Source organism: Bactrocera oleae, chromosome 3, assembly GCF_042242935.1.
Source record: "Bactrocera oleae isolate idBacOlea1 chromosome 3, idBacOlea1, whole genome shotgun sequence".
In the NCBI taxonomy this organism is placed as follows: Eukaryota; Metazoa; Arthropoda; class Insecta; order Diptera; family Tephritidae; genus Bactrocera; species Bactrocera oleae.
Window position 1 is genome coordinate 76,240,617 of NC_091537.1, and position 20,786 is coordinate 76,261,402.

Consider the following 20,786-nt stretch of genomic DNA (forward strand, 5'->3'; position numbering starts at 1 on the left):
AGGAATTTATAGACCGTACTTTTCAATGAACCCAAAATTTTTGTAGTACCGCAATCGCTTCATTAGTTCCTGCGCTTAGAGACATGGTCATCCGCATACTAATTTCCCATTACCCATAACCACAAAAACCGCCGTGGCTATCCGTCGCACCCACCAACTCAAATTTAAAAATAATTTTGAACACCCTGTATAAATAAGTACCTTACTATAATATTTCAGCAAAAAAAAAAAAAACAATATATCAATGTTCTTCCATGCATCTATCAGTTATTATCTATACTTCAAAATGATAAAACTTCCCACTGTGCGTTATGTACAAGTATGTAGTTTCAGCTGGATGGCCAAGCGTGTCAGATAATGAAAATATAGGAAGTATGCAGTATTTATCTATGTTGGAGAGGGACAAGAATTGGTCACTGCGGTCATTCTAGCTGATTCCGGAAATGTTTGCGTAACATGGTTAAAGCGCCAATAAATATAGCGCTGTTGCTTTGCTCTAACTGAAAGTCGAAAAGAGTGAATGTTTTCACATATTGAGAGGCCCATAGCTACTTATTTCGCCAGATAAACGAAACAAAATTGGCAATTGTTTACTTTTCACTTGCGTCATTAATGAAATAAATAAACATCAAGCAATTTTGAATTTATTTACAGTGACAGTCAAAATAACATGCGTGAGTCAACCTTGAAAATAAAATTCGATATTTCCCGACGAAGAAATATAATTCAATTCATATTCGAAGAAATATTCAAATAATAAACTAAAATAAACAAGTAAGGAATCGGGCTGCTATCAGAAAAGAATTCTCTCCGAGTTTCAGTAATATATCTTATACATTGACCGATATTTTAAATAAAAAGTCAGCTACGGTCTACATCTTCGGTATTTGGGGGCTTGAACAGTGATGGCCAATTTTGACAATTTTACACCTGAGATGGCAGGCATTATTTATGCAAAGTGTTATTTCGATATATTCATTGGTGCTTGATTTATATACTGAAAAGTGAATCTGTGCGGTCCCATCGTTAAATTTTGGCACTGGCTCATCTAAAGCCCTCTTGTATCAGTTCGATTGTAAAATTTAATTTCTCTAGCGCATTTAATTTTTGATTTATCATACTTTTAGTAGTTTTTAACGATTCCGTTACATGAGGAGTAGGCGGGGTCCGATTTCACCTATTTTTACACTGTTGTAAGGTTTGTGTATAATGATTTGTCCTGTGCGAATTTGGGTGATATAGCTTGAATATTTTGGGAGATATATACATTAAACAAGTTAAAGAGCGCGACCATGCCCACTTTTTAATTAGAACATTTCCAAAAACTGGAAAAGGTACCCCTTCTTAATGGGACTCGTGGTACTAAATTACGGTTTTATATATTAATTAACGGATTAGTTATGGCAATCTATAAGTTTGTGATTAATAAATATTTGTGGGCGTGGCAGTGGTCCGATAACGGCCATCTATAATACCGAACTTTTTATGCTACCAAGGAACATGCATACCAATTTTTATCAAAATATCTTAATTTTTACTCAAGTTACAGCTAACGCGGTCAGACGGACACACATACATACATAAAATTTTATTTGATCGTAATTTTTAAGCCGGTGGCTACTCCTTTCAGACTTATTTTCAACCTTAATGTTTATTATCCCCTTCTAATCTAACTTATATAGTTTTTAATTCTATAGTACATGCCAACTGCTTTATTGGAACTAGCTTTTTATTACGCGGAACAATCAAAAAAATAATGAAATCTTTATCAAATTCGTAAGTCGAAAACCTTTATGTTATCTGCTGCAAGTGATTAGTATAATTTATTATCTTAACATAAATTTTCATGTTAAATTCGCGCTTCTATTGTATTACTTTTAAATCAAAACTTTTATTGGTTATTACTTCTTCTGACAACTATGAACTGATAATTCAGGGATTTTTAGTACCCCAGCATTGTTAACTAATCGCGCAAATGTCTTCCCGGGGAAAAAACTATTGATAAGTTAAGTGTATATGAATTAGTCATACCAACAATGATTTAAACATTCGTTGAATATCTATATATACGAAGTAATATTCAAGAGTAAACAATATGGTTAACAACACAAAAATTCAGAGGCGATCCCACACTAGCCCAAAAACTGGAAATGATACCCAAACACTTCTGAAAAAATCCTCAAATGAAAAAATACATTCACTGCCTCAATTAACGAGGAAATTCTTAAAGAGTGATGTTTAAATAGTCATTGGGTTTTCTGAAATGTTGCAAGTTTTTCGTACTCCCGCAATATGTTACACAGAGTATATTAGTTTTGTTTGTAACACCTAAAAATAATTGAGATACGGAAACTGTAAAAAACTATAATTTTGTATAGTGTATTGAAGTGAGACCTGTGATTTAAGATATTTAAAAACTTTGGCATGGCCCCGACCGCAAATATGTTTAGTATACATATATTCTCACAAACCCCTAAAGCTAAATCAACCAAACATGCCGAGGACAAGTCTTGCTAGCACTTCGTGATATAGTCCTAAATTAGATGAAATCGGATGATAACCACACCCACTCCTCATATCACGGTTAAATTTTACATCCAACATGGTACAGAAAAGCTTGGTAGGAATCGGTGAAAAGTTGCACAATATTGCCACGCCAGCGCCCATCTTTAGGTAAAATGTAATATCTCAGGAATAACACGACCAATTTCGACCAAGCTGACATAATATTATCCTGACACTCTTACGTTGCATTGTGAAACTGGGCGAAATCATGTCGCATAATTATAATTTCAATCTGATTCTAAAATTAAGACACAGCGACGTTATCGAAAACAAATTTATGGCTTTGACCCCAATTACCGAAAATTTTGCCCACAGTGCTTATGCCTGCCTTTTTACCGAAAATAATGGTAAATCTGTGAGATATATTATGGACATTTAAACAGAATATTTTCTCTATAATAATGAACTCTTATAACAAAAATTAGTAGAATCGGATAAATACTTTCAGTAGACCCCATATATATACACAATATAAACATTTTCGAACTTCAGGTTGACAATATACAATATATCAGTCAGTATGTGCGACGGAGAGATAAATATAATTTTATCACATTATGTTAATTCTTCTCATTCGTGCAAGACGTGTAAGGACACATGCTAATCACATACTTGTATAATATACTTGTAAGTTACGAACTTTAATTAAACAAAGTTGAATTTTAAGTGGCAAGTTGAAATTCCTTTTACTTATTTACATGTCAACTCCTACATATACCATACATTTGAACTGCGCAAACAGAAATAGAAACGAAAGACTTAAGCAACAAACTGGTAAATCATAAGTAGATTCAGTATAAGTATGCACCATATATTTATTCGTAATGATAATTTATAAAGTTAAGTTATGTTCTATTAAAAATTACAGTAACTGTTAATTTTAGAGCGCTTGTTTCCAAGTTACTCTGTAGGAGTACTTTTAAGGTTTTTCCTTGTTGGGACGCAATGAAATACTTTTGTGATTTTTTTGATACACAACTGATATGTTACACGTCTACTCCTTCATCACATTGAAATCTAAATATTTACAGCTTTTGGAAAAAGTATGACTATTAGTTGGTCTCAAACAAGTTGACTATCAGTTGCAGATTCAGCCTTTTCGGCACAGTGGGAAATAATTTCAAGCAGTCCCGCTCTTGCAATTGCAAGAAACTTTTATAGCACCAAGAGGGAGTGCGTGACTTAGAGAAAGCCAAAATGCTTTTAAAAGAAATTACCTCTCACTATCATAAAATCTCGTCCTTACTGACAAAAAACTGGGACAGTCAATTTTTATAAGCTTCTCTTGAGGCAAAATTTTATAAAGCAAAATAATTTTCCATATACAGAAACATTTTCCTATATTAATACCAGGTCCAAACTATAAAGTTAATGCAAAAAAACATCCCAACAAAACTTTTGGAGATTCTAGCGAGTCACTATCGATGTGTTCCCCCTGGCATTGTCTTGATGGAACAGAATTTCTCTCCTATTAACCAAAGCTAGCCACTTTAAGACGATAGCTTACTTCAGACGATCCAATTTTTGACGGTAAATGTTTAAAAGAAGAGTTTAGCCGTAGGGGAGCAGCTCATAGTAAATGATTCCTGCTAATCCCTCCAAACACACAGAAATTCCTAAAAGTCAATCCTGACTTGGCCAACGTCTGCCCTGGTTCACTGCGATTCGACCACGATCGTTTTTGCTTGATGTTGATCGTACATATGCAACGCGAGATACAAATTACTAAAGCCATTTAGAAGGTAAGTAAATAACACCCCATGTTATAATAAAGTGCAGAATATGAAGAAGCTTTAAACAAACGAAACCAAAAAAAAAAACAAATGCGATGAATATAACATTTCTGTAAACAAATAAGAAATAATATTTAATTCCGGATGTAACCGAACATTACATACTCTTGCAATTTGCAAGGATCAAAGTCGGGGTAATACCTTCAGGTGTTGACAAAAATTTATTTTTAAAACTGTTACGAAAGAATTTAACATTCATTATTCCACGAAATCATGAATGGATTGCAATCAAATTTGGTGTTTTATTAAATTAAAATATAGGTCAAAGACTCATTTAGTTCTATTGATAAATTTTTCTTGGCGTCAGCTAAAATTGTATTAAAATCATTCTTAAATGAGAAGTTTGTGATATGAACTCATGCGGAGAGGTAAAATTTAATATATTGAGTTGATGTGGGAAACGCCAACCAGAGCATCGTAATTTTTTATATTAGGGAAATAAGGTTAAGACCAAGGACAGGACCAATTACATTCATACTCATTAAAACACATTTAATCAACCTAAACGGTTTAAAGTCAATTAGAAAATTAACTTGAGAGTTGCACTATAGAAATAAAATTGATGCGGATAACAGTCACTGCTACGATCGAGACACAAATAAGGCAAAAACAAAAAATCGACGACAACTGCATAGAGAGTGAGAAAAAGGAAGCCGGCTTCGCTTTCATCCCTACTACGTAATGTTTGCTGGTTCAGATGTGACAACGCGAGACATCTGGCGGAAATTGATTGATAGAACTATACATGAAAATTATGGTATACTATAATTATTATATTCAATTGCCATCTTGTCGATCTATGGATGAAACGGAATCATATAAAAATTGCGATTAAAAATCTGGGGTTGATAATATAAAGGTGAAAATTTAGATATTTATGCTTTATTTTTTTATTGCTAAATCAGGTAAAAATAAAAACAAAAATTTTGCTCCAAAAAATAAAAAAGTAATAATATTTGCGGTGGACCACCCGTTTCGGAGGAGTTTTGCAACAAATACCATCACACGAGAATTTTATATAAATATAAGATTAGATTAGATTAGATAGATAACTCACACACTGAACGACATATTCGTCATAAGGCTTATTAGAGAAACGAGAATCATTATATGTAGTATATGGGAGTGGCCGTAATTCGTATATATGGTATAAGACTAATCGTTTATAAATGGTATATTATATATATTTAGTATATGATCTAAGAGATGTATTGACCCGCTCTCTGAGCTTCATTAAGGTATACTTACCTTCACCAATTTATATAAAGCAAAATCAGTCGAATGTCCAAAAATCTTGATATTAGTTATATGGGGGCGAGGGCAAGTTTTCATCCGATTTTATTTATTATAAGCACTACAGGGCATTATAGATCGAACAAATTCATCCAATTTTATCAAGCTAACTCACATATTGGCCGACATATGCGGTAAATCGAAAGTTCGAAAATATTTCTATTAAGTAGATGGGGTCAAAGGAAATAATTGACCCGATTCAACCCATTCCTACTTGCGAAACGTTAATTCGCACGAATCTATATACATACATACATATATATACATATACATATGGCATTGAAATTCAAACTGGACCTACATCCACTCCACTACACACTACATTGAAACGGAGAACCGTTATCATTATTAATAATTCAGTCGCATCGCTGCTTAATAGGACTACGATATAAATTATTGAATCGTCAAACCAATAACTTATTGTTCTTTGTAAAGAAATGTAACCTAGCACTTGGCCTTTTCTCACAGCAAACTTTTTTAAATCAATATTATCGATTGCGAACCAAAATGACCCTGACTGAACAAAATGAAATTAAATTAAATAAAAGCAAAATAATTAAATAAAAACAAGTAAAGAAGGGCTCACCGAACATTTTACACTCTTGCAACGTGCAAGTATTAAAGCACGGGAAATTCCCTCAGGTGCTGGCAAAGTTTTATATTAAACAAGTAAGGAAGGGCTTAGTTCGAATGTAACCGAACATTTCATCCTCTCGCAAAGTCAAATTGTATACTCGTTTTAGATTTCTATGTGGATCTTGCCGCCTTGTTCTATATTGACCGATATTTTCGGAATAAAGTCAACTATAGGCACTGGGGTCCACATATTCAGTACCTAGGGGCCTCAATTTAGATACTTTTTGGTCACAAGGTGGCATACTTTAAACGTATTATTCATGCAAAGCTTTACGCCGATATAATATAATATAATAAAATAATTTTGCCCTTTCGGTCGAGTTGATATCATATATACCTATATGTACATATATCTCATTTGAAGATGTTTATAAAATAATATTTGCTGACGCGAGCTAAAGTAGAGTAATAAAATTAAGTGCAAATTAATGTCCTTCAATATAAGTCAAGAAGAGACCAAATTTGATAAATGTTGAATTCTTTCGCAACATTTTTAACCTCTCGCAACTTGTTGCTACAGAGTATAATAGTTTTGTTCACCTAACGGTTGTTTGTATCACCTAAAACTAATTGAGTTAGATATAGGGTTATGTATATATAAATGATCAGGATGAAGTGACGAGTTGAAATTCGGGTGACTGTCTGACAGTTCGTCTGTCCGTCCGTCCTTCCGTGTGAGCAAGCTGTAACTTGAGTAAAAATTAAGATATCTTTATCAAACTTGGAAACACATGTTTCTTGGTACCGTAAGACGGTTGGTATTGCAGATGGGCGTAATTGGACCACTGCCACGCCCACAAAATGCCATTAATCAAAAACAAATAAATTGCCATAACTAAGCTCCACAACAAGATACAAGACTCTTATTTGGTATACAGGATCACATTAGGGAGGGGCATCTGCAGTTTAAATTTTTTTTAAAGTGGGCGTGGTCCCGCCTCCTAAGAAGTTTAATGTGCATATCTCCTATACCACTAAAGCTATAATAACAAAATTCACTGGGAACAAATGTTTTTAGCATCTCTATCGACGGTGTGAAAATGGGTGAAATCGCCCACTCCCCATATAACGGTACTGTTAAAAACTACAACAAGTGCGATAAATCAAGCACTAAACATGCCAGAGACATTAAATTTTATCTCTGGGATAGTATAAGATGACTTTAGAGGAACCCAGTTCAAAATTAGATAGTAGCTATGGCACCGCCAAATTCGGGACATAATATTCTTCTCATATTTCTATGTCATAGTGCGAAAATGGGCGAAATCGGACTACAACTACGCCTATTTCCCATATAACACCATTTTCAATTCCATCTGATTCTTTCACTTTCCACTATGCATATCAAGCAACAATGATTGTATCGGCGTAAAGCTTTGCGTGAATAATACGTTTAAAGTATGCCACCTCGTGACCAAAAAGTATCTAAATTGAACAAAAACTGTTCAAGCCCCTAGGTGTTGAACATGTGGATCCTAGTGCCTATAATTGACTTAATACCGAAAATATCGGTCAACATAGAACAAGGCGGCGAGATCCACATAGAGATCTAAAACGATTATACCATTTGACTTTGCGGGAGTATAAAATGTTCGGTTACAACCGAACATAGCCCTTTCTTACTTGTTTATTTTATTTATTTCCCATTCAAGTTTGCAGTAAACGAGTATTTTTTAAACTGGTTAGTTGATAACATTTGAGATAGTTAAAGAGGGTAGATAGTTCTTAAGTTTTAACAATAATAGTTTTTATAATTTTTAATGTCAACATTTTCAATTTAATTTCGCTCTTTCGTAACGTACCTTCTGACAGTATCATTGAAAAATGTGGTAACAGAATAATTTCTCTATTAAATTTTCCAGTCCAAATGGTTGCTAAAATAATATTTCCTGTAATCTTTTTGATTACCAAACGTATACCGTTGTATAATTGAGTTGGATTGAAATTACCCTGAATAATAATTGGTGAACCAATTTTCATCCGAAGATTATGTGATGCCATTCCGGGTATATCTAGATAATTTGCGTCAAAGCCAGGATGAACCGACAGCGGTAAGACAGCCCACCGAAAGCTTCATCGTTGCGTTTAAATGTGACATTGTTCTGTGCAATGCTTCGAGAATATTTGTGAGCCATTATGCACTCACACAAATTATAATTGAACTTCTTATCAATATTCCAGACATGAATAGATAAATTAATTTTTTTATATATGAAATGTTTTACCTCTAACATAAAGAAATAAAAAATATCCTATCTCTGTCCACTGGTTGCAAACTACCTCCCCAACAATTTTCAGCCGCTCTTGAGTTATAAATAGTGTACTCGATCAATAAATGACAGGTTTTAGCAACACATACTGTGTATAGGTACGCGTCAGCATGATAAGACTCTCTAATTCAGATTTTATCGTTTGGCACTTTTAAATGCTCGCTGTTTCCACCGAGCTCCATTCACTAATGGCCAAATTTTGAGTAAATTTTTTTTCGACTATGTAATACATACATACATATGCGATTTTTTTATTTGAAATTCACAATGGTTGGAAATTCAAACGTTTAAACGTATTGAAAGTCATATACTCTTAAATATTTCAAGCAGGGTTTTTCTTAAATTCAATTTATTTCGAAAGCATTGTATAATAACATCTAAAATATAGATCACTTTAGCGTTTTGCAAGCAGAAGTGGCTGCCACTGTATACATATGTATTGCTCCGAAGTGCAGCCTCTTTCAGGAAGGTGAGTATTCACTCCAACAGCAGAGCAGCAATACTAGCGTTGAGCTCGCTCACTGTGTGCTCAAAGTTAGCCAAGGAGACGCATCAAGCTAATTCATTATCATACTCGTTTAGGGCACCCTTGACCTACATACATCGGAATGAGAACGAGCTGAGTTCACGTTGTCTTGTCGGAGGCTAGTTGTCAAAGTTGTATAGAGGAGGGTGAAGTGGTAATATTCAGGCACTTCTTACTCCATTGTACAGCTTTTGTAAAACTGTGACATCTTGGCACCAATTTACAACGGTATTTACGTGTTATCCAAGTGCGATCCTAATTGGCTTTTGTCACAACATTGACCTCTTAAAACTTACGGTTTATTTATGTCATTTATATAATATCAATGATTATGTAATGTACACCAAGTGTAACAACCTAAAAAATGTGAATTTTTTGGGAATTTAAAGAAAAAAATACTAAAGTATCGATTGTTTTGAAAGTTTCAGGGTATATTTATACATTTATACATGTTTTAAGAATATACAGTGGAATGTTTGAAAAAAAACTAAATATTTTTTTAGTTATAAGAGATCTCCGACGAAAAAAGGATCCTCCACTGCTGTCGGCCTTCTCCGTGGATGAAACATAAAAATAACAAATTTTCGGTAAACTAGAAAATATTGTCCGTACAATGGACTCAATCATTGGCGGCGTTAAAAAAAATTGAATTTTACCCAAAATATTGGTTGTTTTTAGACTGCCAAAATTCGATTTTTGATCAGATCAAAAAAACGCGTTTAAAAATAAACCGGTAGACCGGATTGAACTGAGCGGCTACACTTTAAATGGCTGTAACTTAAAAACTATTCAAGATATCGATTTGAAATTTTATTAGGTGCGCAACTAAGTTTCCACTGTTGGACAGTAGATGATTCACGCAGTTGGTGGTGATTGATTTTGATATATCCAAAACGCGATTAACTTAAAGATAGGAAAAAGTTGTGACTGGCGATGGGCAACACTTTAAATAATTCATTTGTAATCATTTAATTAAATTATTGATGAATTAAAAAAAGCGAGAATTTAGTTGCACACATATTAGTTTGTTATTTTTAAAGGTATAAGCTATCGAAATGTTTTGTTCAAAAGTTCACACTAAGTGTGCCCCTAATGAAATTCCGAGGACCTAGTTTTCTGAAATTAAAGTACAGTATAAGTATACTAAAAATCGAAGAACAAAAATAAAATTAGTTTTCAAAAGTAATGTTTAAGCTCCAGGTTTTCTTGTACCAGAAGGGAGTTAAATAAAAATCACGATGCGATACATATTTTTCTCCCATTGCCGTTCTCTTAAAATATCAAAAATTATATAAACATTTTTCAATTAAATCAGGAACGAATTTAGAACTGTCAACTGTTCATAAGGCTTGCGCTATGTTTCCTGGATTCTCTCGAGTAAGTGTCAATTCTGTGATATGCAACGGCCTTCACATCCACGCATTTTTTCTTCATTCTATCCAAGAAATCATTGCCCACAAAACGCTTTTAATCGAAAACGTATAAAGTGCCATAACAAAGCCAAATATTAAGATTCAAAACGGTTATTTAGTACAACGAATCGTATTAAGAAGGGACATCTGTGGTTTGAAAATATTTAAAAGGTAATAGGTCTAGTGCACATATCTTCTAAACTATTCAAGCTATATCACCCAAATTTGCGCAGGACAAAACCTTTTGACAGTTCTTATACAGTGTGAATATGTGAAATCGAATGATAACCCCGCCCATTAACCATATAACGGTTTTGTATAAGAGCGCTTTATGGAAGCCGATGTCAAAATTGGACGATGGACATGGCACCGCCCACCTTCAGGTGAAGTTGCATATCTGCGGATCTGTTCAAACATTTTTAATCAAATTCGACACATAATACTTATATTACTATGACATTTCTATGTTACATTGTAAAATTTAGTGGGATCGGACTACAACCACGTCTACTTTCTCTATAGAACAATTTTAAGGTTCATATGATTCTTACACTTTCCAGTATACAAATCAAGCAACCGATGCAGAATATATCGAAACAAAACTTTGCACAAATAATAATATTAAGGTATGCTATATTCTAGCCCCAGATACCAAATAAAGGGACCCCAGTGCCTGTTTCTAACTTTTTAAGGAAAATCCCGACGGTAGGCTTTCATTTGGATATCATCTCGAATAAGATTTGACATTGACATGTTCGATATATCCATTTCCCTCGACATGTTTATGTTTTCTAAGGGCATACAAGTTATAATAAAAATAACGGTTTTATCTGCGGGTTTGTCCTCCTTATATGCATTGCAAACTACAAGTATGTAACAGAATTCATGGAAGACTAAGTCAGATTGCTTGCAATGATTATGTTGTGAAGATAACCTAAGGCTTAGGTTTATTCGAAGAACATTATTATAATAATTAATCTATATTTATAATAATTTCATATTGATACATAGCGTGAAATTGAAAACCCTCCAAAAACGAGTTAACGATACAATTATCTTATCTGATTCATCTCCGAAATTCAACTTGTCTACCCATTTTGAACATTGTGATAAAAGAGTTTAAAATTTGGAACAAAGGTGATCGTAGCCACGCTTTTTGTTAGTAATAGTATGGGTATCTCACATTTGGTTCTCGCAAGTAAATTAGGTGAGAATATCGTATTTCACTACTTAACAATATCACATGAAAATTTATGAAATCGCTTCAGTCCATTGACCTATTGCAATTTGTCTACTTCTTCTTCAATTACAAATCTTTTCCGACAATTACAATATTGCTCTTGAAATCAATTGATTTGACCTTTATGATTTATTCTTCACCTTTTATGTAAGAACTAAATTAGTTTAGCATAAAAGTGTTTCGACATATGTACATATGTTTGTATATGTAAGTGTGTGTAAATATGAATCTTTTGTTCTGTCCGGTGGGAAAGTTATAAATTGCATACGAATATTGTTGTGAATTACAAACATTAATTTAAACAAATTACATGACAATTCAATGCATTGTAAATGTATCATACAAACATACAAATGGAAATAATACAATTGGAGCGTAATTGTGAAGTGCGGCGATGGAGAGTGAAAGTAATTGAGTAGTGTAAACTTATTGAACCGGCAAAAAATCGTAATCAAATTATAAGTGTAGTAATAATGTGGGGGTCTTAAACTCTGGCGTAATGCATGTAACTATTAAGAATTAATATAGTTATGTTATGGCAGTTAAAATCTGAGTAGTTTGCCCCCAAATACGACAAAAAATATTTCCTTTTCTTTAACCAATGAATTGCAATTTCTAGTTCGATTTGAGTAGCAACATCTCTTTTTATACATGACTTTTCAATGTCACTTGATTGTCCTCTGTATTAGTAACTTCGACATTCTCACTTTAAATGCGATATTGCTTCTAGCTTTTATCGCTGATAAGAAGTATTCAATTTTTTTTAAGAATATTAAATTTCTCCGAACTTATCACCCACTTTACTGCCCTTAATAAAGTGACAACAATTTGCCAGCAAAATAATTTAGTTCTCAATTGGTAAACTTCGAAGTCGTATTCGAAGTCATCGTATCCACTTTTTTGTTAGAATCTGAAGCTCTTCGTTTGGAGATATTTGAGTCACTGTTGCTTTCGTTCAAAGGAGGCACGCAGTGACTTTACACATATTTGCTTCAAAATGGGGCCACTATCGGATATAACCTCTTCTTTTTTAGTAAATTTCATACCAGCGAGCAATTTGTTGAGGTATAAAAACAGGAACAAGTCGCTGAGTCCAAATCTGGAGAAAACGGTAGAAGAGGAAGAAATCTGAAGCCCAGTTCATGTAAATTTAATATCGTTTTCATTGATTTGTGAAACAATGTAACCCTCCTTATTTAAACCTTTCACGTGTTATCAACCTTTAATAATTCCAACCAATAATTCCGGTTTTTATGTCCTCAATCGTAGCGTTTCATGGGCCTCTTCAGGCCCTAGTGTCACCTCGTATTATTCGCCCAGCAAGCATTTTCTCAAACCCACCTTAGTTCATCTATCGATTTTCGAAGAAAGCGTTGAGATTTTTTATTGAAAACCCACTTACGCATGAAGTGTTACGATATTTAATTTATATGAGAATCAAAAACCGATAACAAAGTGTATTTATTTTACAACTACAGCAACGAGGTAATGGAAATACCTGAGAACCTATGCAGCTGAGTGATTACTAAAAACAATAGATGAAGTAGGACAACTCGAGCCGCCAAATTTTGAGTACGCACTGCATGAACAAGTTCATTGCGAATGATAAGCTGAGTGCTATATGAAACTAACGGCTATTGTTAACAATCTCTATTTACAGTTATTTAACAAGTATGATAACTAAGTGATAATAAAAAATGCGAGCACTTTTACATTTATTTAGACAACACTTGCCCCGACTCTGGCATTGTGAGCGTGTTGGCCTTACGGTGATCTGGTTGTTACTCGAGCGCGTATTTAATGTGACAAAAGTGAAGCGAAGTAGTGTTGTAGTTAAAAAGAGTTTACCAATCAATTTATATTCTTTTTTTATCTAAAAAATCTAAATTAGATGCGTGAGACGTCGGGAATCTGTCATCAACTGTGCCATTCACTGGCCAAAGAGTTTCAACGCGAAAAATTTTCACTGACGCAGGAACCTTCAGAAGTTTTCTTCAAATCTCAGGTAGCAGTCTAAATCAATGGATAATAACGGTGTCCTACCTTCAGAGCACATAATATTAGTTTTTTATATTTTTTCTCTAATTCCATTAGTGGCAATGCCAACCGAAGTCGATTATATGGCTAATCTACCGTTGGCTCTTCGCCGCCACATTTACAGGCGGTGTAGTGGGCAGCTTAATCCAGTCATTCGATGAGGGCAAATGGTTTATCTATCTCACCAATTGGGGTTTCCTTCTTTGCATGTACACAAGCGTCTTTGGCGCGATTTTGGTAACGATATTTTATTACAGTAAAGATAATGTTCGTAAGTGTAATCGTGAAATATATATGCCATTAAATTTGAACTTTGATAAAAACCTTTTACAGGTGTACCTCCATGGGCGCTTAAATTATATTGGGCTTCTTATATTACCACATTGTCGGTAGCCACGACTATAACGTTCTTATATTGGATATTCATTTTCCCAAGTTAGTACCGGTATCAAACTATATTTATGATATCAAATTATTATCATAAATTTTGTAATTTTGTGTTATCAAAATCACGCGTATAGTACACTAAAGCTATTTTCAGTATTTATGAGCGAGGCAAAACCTTAAAATAAAAAAATTATCGCATATCGAGCCTATTATAATACCATTGAAATATATGTAATACTCAAAAGCAAGAAGTATTTCTTTAGGAGTCCAATGAAAATATTTGTCGCAGAGGAATATTGTCGATAATCCTGTGATCGCCAGGACCATCACCTTTTCATGAATCTGTAATAATTTATAAAACATCTTTGCATAAAATTAAAGATACGTAATATTTCCAATTAAATAGGCGAAATCACAAACGTGAGGGTTACCAGTTGTCGAAAGATTTTATTTGTTGTGCTCTCTTTATTGAGAATGGACTTTAATGACATCGTAAAATATTAAGCTAATAAAACAAAAAATTACTTTTACTGAAAACTTTTGTTATAAATTTATAAATGTGAAGACCAGAACCGATAAAAAATATAAGTGCACAAAAGTACGAGGGCCCTCTAAGTACCTAGCTTCACTGCCCGATGGTGCCACTATCGCATATGAAATTAACAATCGTATAGTACATTCGTGTAGATGGCTACTGTCAAAATCAGAACAGGTGGAAGCGAACGTGGGCACGGATCTTGTTGTCTTGGAAAGGAAATCGCGCATTAAAAAAAGGAGCGCTTGGATTCTATATACGATAACTTATCCTCTTCAATGGCAAACGCCAAAAATTTGAGCCATGCCCACGTGTAACCAAAATATCTAAAAAAAAAATTTCCGCATGGGTCATATCATGTATGAAAGATTGGGCAAAAAAAAGCTGTCGGTACGATGGATGACCGCTGACGATTGACTGATTCACTGGAGCATACCAAAGACCAAAGAAGTGTCAAAACAGTTTCCTTTAGCCGGCAAACCTAGCCAGAAGAAACCGAAGACCGGAAAGAAGACCTACTACTACCTGAAAAAGGGCAAAACGATCCCAGTTTACTACTCTTCTATTGCTTCATGCTGATTCAAAGCCGAGTTGCAGAAAATTATATGCCACTTAACGAAGTGCTCTTCCCCAAAGACCGGGCAGAAAAATTTATCCGAATGAATGGAGGTTATTGAGACTTATCAACGTACTTTGTAATGAGTTAACGAATTTGGAGCATCATTGGTTCAAATTTATGGAGCAAAACGGAAATTATGCTGAGAAATAAGTCGCCATGTTTACAAAACTTTAACTTATTTTTAAAAACTAAGTACTTATTGGACCGCCCACGCACTAATCCTTTGGGTGTATCATAAATCTTAAATTAAATAGGGCTAAAGTATTTATAAAATGTAAAAGTTATTAATCTTTTCGTTCATTGAAAATAAGGTTTGTTTGTCGTTTCGGTAAGATACAAATATTGAAACATTGAACTTGAGGTTAGCCGCAACTTAACCAAAAAGTAGAGCGTCATCCGAGTCAAAACATAGTATCCAAAAAATAGATTATATCAACTTTATAACCTGCCAAATACCATTCCCAATTAAATGAGAGAAAAATTATCTTCCTTGTAAATGATTTCAAAGAGGTTAAGGCCACCAGGATCGAAGCTCTCTCAAAACGCCTAGTAAATTTAGATACCTTAGAATTATATTTGTTTTATTATATAATATTAAATGTAGTGAATACCAAACTTTAACCGTCTAAATATGTCCATTCAGGGCCGCCCATTATTTATCTAATCTAACCAAGGTCGTTAGCAAACTTTTGTCAACTATTGCAGAAATAAGATTATTTGCAAAAATATAAGTACATATCCACATATGTATTTATAATGTTAAACAGTGATTTTATTTATTCACAGGTTACTTTCGAACCCCTTTGGACGTATTTAATCTGTGGGAGCACGCCTTCAATTCGATACTGATGATATTGGATCATATGCTGGTGGCTTTCCCTGTGCGTCTCTTACATTTTGTGTATCCAGTATGCATGGGTTTAATATATGGAATGTTTACAGCTATTTATTACTTGGCAGGAGGCGTCGACCCGTAAGTAAATAAATAATTCGTAATATATATATATATTATATATATCTGTGGTCTCAAAGCTAAAATAACATAAGTCGATTCTGGAAAAGTCTGAAGAAATTTCTATAATACTATTTTTTTTCTTATCTAAGAACATAGATATTTAGAATATTTAATAACTTTATATGTATGTTTTATATTTTCTAATCGGGTTTTAAATCATTTTGAGAAATATCTCAATCGTTCGTGCAAGAAGTGCGTTGGTAACAACAGCGCATATTAATCTAAATTTGACTTGTGTTGCTGTTTCGTGTACCTACAAAATTAATTGCTCCCTCTTTATCAGCCCTATCACGCATCTATAATTGCGGGTATACAGCCGCCGTCCGACAATAGAATACCAAATTGTGTTTTACTAGAGAATATCGTCTACTTATGGTACCGCAGACAATTGTGTATAATATTACGCATATTATAGCAGCCAGTAGCCTTCCACAATAGGGGTGGATATTACAAAATGGTTAAGATTGCTTAATCAAAGCTTGAAAAATTTTGATTACTTTCAACGAAAAAAGTCACTCAGTCAAATCAAAAATATGAATCAGATGCTTATTGCTTTTGATTCGAGACAGTAAAGCTTAAGCATAGATATTCCAAATTATTGCAAAAGAGCATAAAGGACTACTAAAGGGTCTTGTGCCAAGTTGCAGAAGAATCGACCGCTTTTGGTGAGCGAAAAAGTGTTCTTCCACTATCACTGCACACCAGTACACACCAAATTGCACTGGTAAACACTGTTTTTGTCACACAAACTTAGTGATGATTTTTGGTTATGTTGGTGTAGCCTCATCATCAATATATAATAATTTTGTTTCAATCACGTCCAGTTTTTTGTGACAGCTATATATTCACTTCTGAGCTTAAAACCTGTATTTTTTTTAATTAACTTCATTTATACGACTGTACAACTATTGCATTCGATTAACTATTAACTTACACCACATATACGTTTGTTACATCGTAAACATGCTACGAAAGTGTTCCAACGACCGTGACAGTTTGGTATTTGTAAGGAGAATTAACTTTTAGAAATCAGCATCGCAATTTTACGGCATTAATTGAACAAAGCAATTTAGACTATTTGGGATTTCCTCTGAGGGATCAAGAATGTTATGTAACATGTGTATACTGCCATTAGGTTGGGCTAAACAAGAACCCAGGAATGGTTTGGACCGCACCAAAGGATTATGTAAGTGATTGGTATTTTTGTTTGACTCAAATCAAGTCCAAACACACTACCCAGTATCCAAACATGTTTTCGGCCAACAGACCCATCCTACATAGTGCCGAACTACCTGTGCCAAAGCCTCCAAATTGATTGGAATATCAGGATTTTACTCCAAAACTTGTTTTAAGTCAGCACGGTGAAGTATCTGAAGATACCTAAGCTATGAACAGTCAACTTCTAAAGAAAGCCTAGAAATGGCAATAGTTGTATATCTGAAAGAGAAATTCCGCAAACTCAGCGAGGCAAAAATTAAAGAGGGAATATTTGCAGGTACACAAATAAGGCAACAGATAAAGGAGAAGAACTTTGAAGAATGACTGAATGATTAGAAAAAAAATAGCATTTAAATTTTTGTGAACGTTGTCCAAAATTTTGTAAGAAACCATTATCAGTAAATTACAAATATATTGTATAATAAATGAACTTAAGTATATGGTACATACAAGTACATATGCTGGGCTTTCATCTGGATTTCTTTCCGGAAAATTTAGGCGTTGGGAGTGACGAACAAGGTGAGAGGTGCGAGGGATGCTAGTAGATTATAGTTGGAGACTTAAAAAAAAGAATCCAGAGGCCAAATATTCACGAAAATCGTATGTATTTTTTTTTACTCCTGCAACATGTTACTACAGAGTATAATAGCTTTGTTCACCTTACGATTGTTTGTATCACTTGAAACTAATCGATATAGATATATCGTTATATGTATATACTTGTACATATATAAAGGATCAGGATGACGACACGAGTTGAAATCACTTGAAACTAATCGAGATAGATATATCGTTATATGTATATACATATATAAATGATCAGGATGACGAGACGAGTTGAAATCCGGGTGATTGTCTGTCCATCCGTGCAAGCTATAACTTGAATATAAATTGAGATATCTTTATGAAACTTGGGGATTTTATCACCTCTTCAAACTCTTTGAAAATGGGTAAAATCGGATAATAACCACGCCCACTCCACATACTCCACGGTTATGTTGAAAACTACTTCAAGTACTATAACTCGTTAAATAAATGAGCCACAAGCTTTCCTATTTCACAACCAGGATGGTAGAAGTGCTTTTTAGGATCTAAAATAAAAAAAATAAAACCAACCAAATTTGGGCGAAATCGGATGACAACCAGGTCTAACTATCATATGACAAACTTTTAAATTTCGTCTGAATCATTACTTTACAATATACAAATCAAACAGCAATAAAGTTATCAGCAAAGTCATATTTGTTATAGTTCCCTTAAGGTATTTCATTCGACATCCAAAAATTGTCAAAATCGCACTACAACTTGTGTCAAAAATGGGTAAAAGCAAGTCAACACTTCCCTTAGCCCCCACATACCTAACATAATTATTTTCGAACCTCCGGTTCACTTTATATCGAATATATCGGTCAATATGTAAGAAGTCTTAATCAAATTCAGAAATAATCTTTTTCTAATTATAGTGTATTCTCTTATCTATCTTAAATGCATGAAATCACGACGATGAAACCTGAAGGTGTTCCTCCGTCTTTGTTCCTTGCCAATAGCAAGAGTAAGAAATGTTCAGTTATACCCGAACTTAGCGCTTCCTTACTTGTTTTATAATAAACAATTATTTCTCCAAATGTAGCTGATGTTTGTACTTTTTAAGAAAATATAAGTTTTGATGCCACAAGAAAACCTGTCGGGAAAAATTTTTTCATTCACATATCATTGTTTAGTGGCCCTAATACATTCAGAATGAGGTTTCATGTGACAAAAAAAGTAGAAATTTCATTAACCAGTCTTGTTAGAATTTTCACAATAACAGATAGCCTAAAGTGCACCATAGATCCCTTTTTATACCCTGAACAGGGTATATTAAGTTTGCCACGAAGTTTGTAACACCCAGAAGGAAACGTCGGAGACCCTATAAAATATATACCTATATAAATGATCAGCATGATAAGCTGAGTTGATTTAGCCATGTCCGTCTGTCCGTCCGTCCGTCCGTCTGTATATGTGCAAACTAGTCCCTCAGTTTTTAAGCTATCGATCTGAAATTTTGCCCCTGCTCTTTTCTCACCAAGAAGCTGCTCACATATCGGACCACTATAGCATATAGCTGCCATACAAACTGAACAATCGGAAGCAAGTCCTTGTGTTTGACGTAATATCTTCACGAAATTTGGCATGAGTTATTTTCTAAGGTAACAATTTAATTCCCGAAGAAATTGTTTTGATCGGATGACTATAGCATATAGCTGCCATACAAACTGAACGATCGGAATCAAGTGCTTGTATGGAAAACTCTTTAATTTGACGTAATATCTTCACGAAATTTGGCATGAGTTATTTTCTAAGGCAAGAATATAATCTCCGAAAAAATTGTTTAGATCGGATCGCTATGTCATACAGCTATCATATAAACTGAACGATCGGAGTAAAGTGCCTGCTTGGAAAATTTTTTTATTTTTTATTGCCGTTCACGAAATTAGATCTGAATCAAGTTATTGTAGGGAACCTTTGTACCTGTGAAGGGTATTATAAGTAGGCATTATAATTACAATTATAAGTACAAAATATTGAAATTTAAAGCTGAGTTTTCGCCTATTTAGAAGCTTTTGTGTTATAAATAAATAATTACTTGTCATTTTCTTGCAGTTACGGAAACCACTTCATTTACGAGATACAAGATTGGTCAAATCCCGGCAGCACAATATTAACCTTAATTGGTAGCTTAATAGTGGTCTCAGTATTCTGTTTCATGCACTTTGGGCTATATAAATTGCGAACATTTATTTACAACAAGCGACAAAATTCCAAGTTTACACTGAGTGTTTAATGCTGAATAAGATTGCTACAAATAGAGTTTTGAAATTGATATATCTTATATGTATGTATATATGTATAGGTATATATATTGTGTACGTAGATATAAGTATAATATTCAAAGCATGAAATTTTTGTACCACAAATTGTTGTCATATATATAAATTACAATATTATAATTAAATTACAAAAAGTATTTTATTTTTGATAATTAGTTTCAATTTAAGTGCTAGACATTGGATATATACAAGTTGGTTGAAAAGTTGGTTGGTCTCACCAAGAAATGGCGCTACTATTTCAAATTTCAATTTTTTTTAATATTTTCAAATTTTTTTTATTCTTAAGTTGGTGCATCTGTCGTGAGAACACATGCAAAGTTCCAAGTCATTCTGTCACTTAATTCTTTGCTTACAAGCTATTTGAAGTTGA

The 20,786-nt window shown here is 33.8% G+C and overlaps 1 protein-coding gene and 1 long non-coding RNA gene across 3 annotated transcripts; both read left to right on the forward strand.

The window, feature by feature from the left end:
- Positions 1-13,396: 13,396 nt before the first annotated feature.
- LOC106624726 (protein rolling stone) lies at positions 13,397-20,568 on the forward strand. Of its 2 annotated transcripts, none has more exons than XM_036376522.2 (6): positions 13,397-13,556; positions 13,627-13,740; positions 13,830-14,043; positions 14,106-14,207; positions 16,100-16,286; positions 20,190-20,568. In XM_036376522.2, exons 2-6 carry the CDS (start codon positions 13,627-13,629, stop codon positions 20,368-20,370), a joined length of 798 nt encoding a protein of 265 aa, XP_036232415.2. In that variant the 5' UTR covers positions 13,397-13,556; the 3' UTR covers positions 20,371-20,568. The 2 variants fall into 2 exon arrangements, with proteins under 2 accessions (XP_036232415.2, XP_069963012.1); XM_070106911.1 differs by having other exon boundaries at positions 13,409-13,546.
- On the forward strand, positions 14,214-14,696 carry LOC138856303 (uncharacterized). Its single transcript, XR_011395473.1, has 2 exons — positions 14,214-14,503; positions 14,566-14,696. It is a non-coding gene; the product is annotated as an uncharacterized lncRNA (long non-coding RNA).
- Positions 20,569-20,786: the final 218 nt, after the last annotated feature.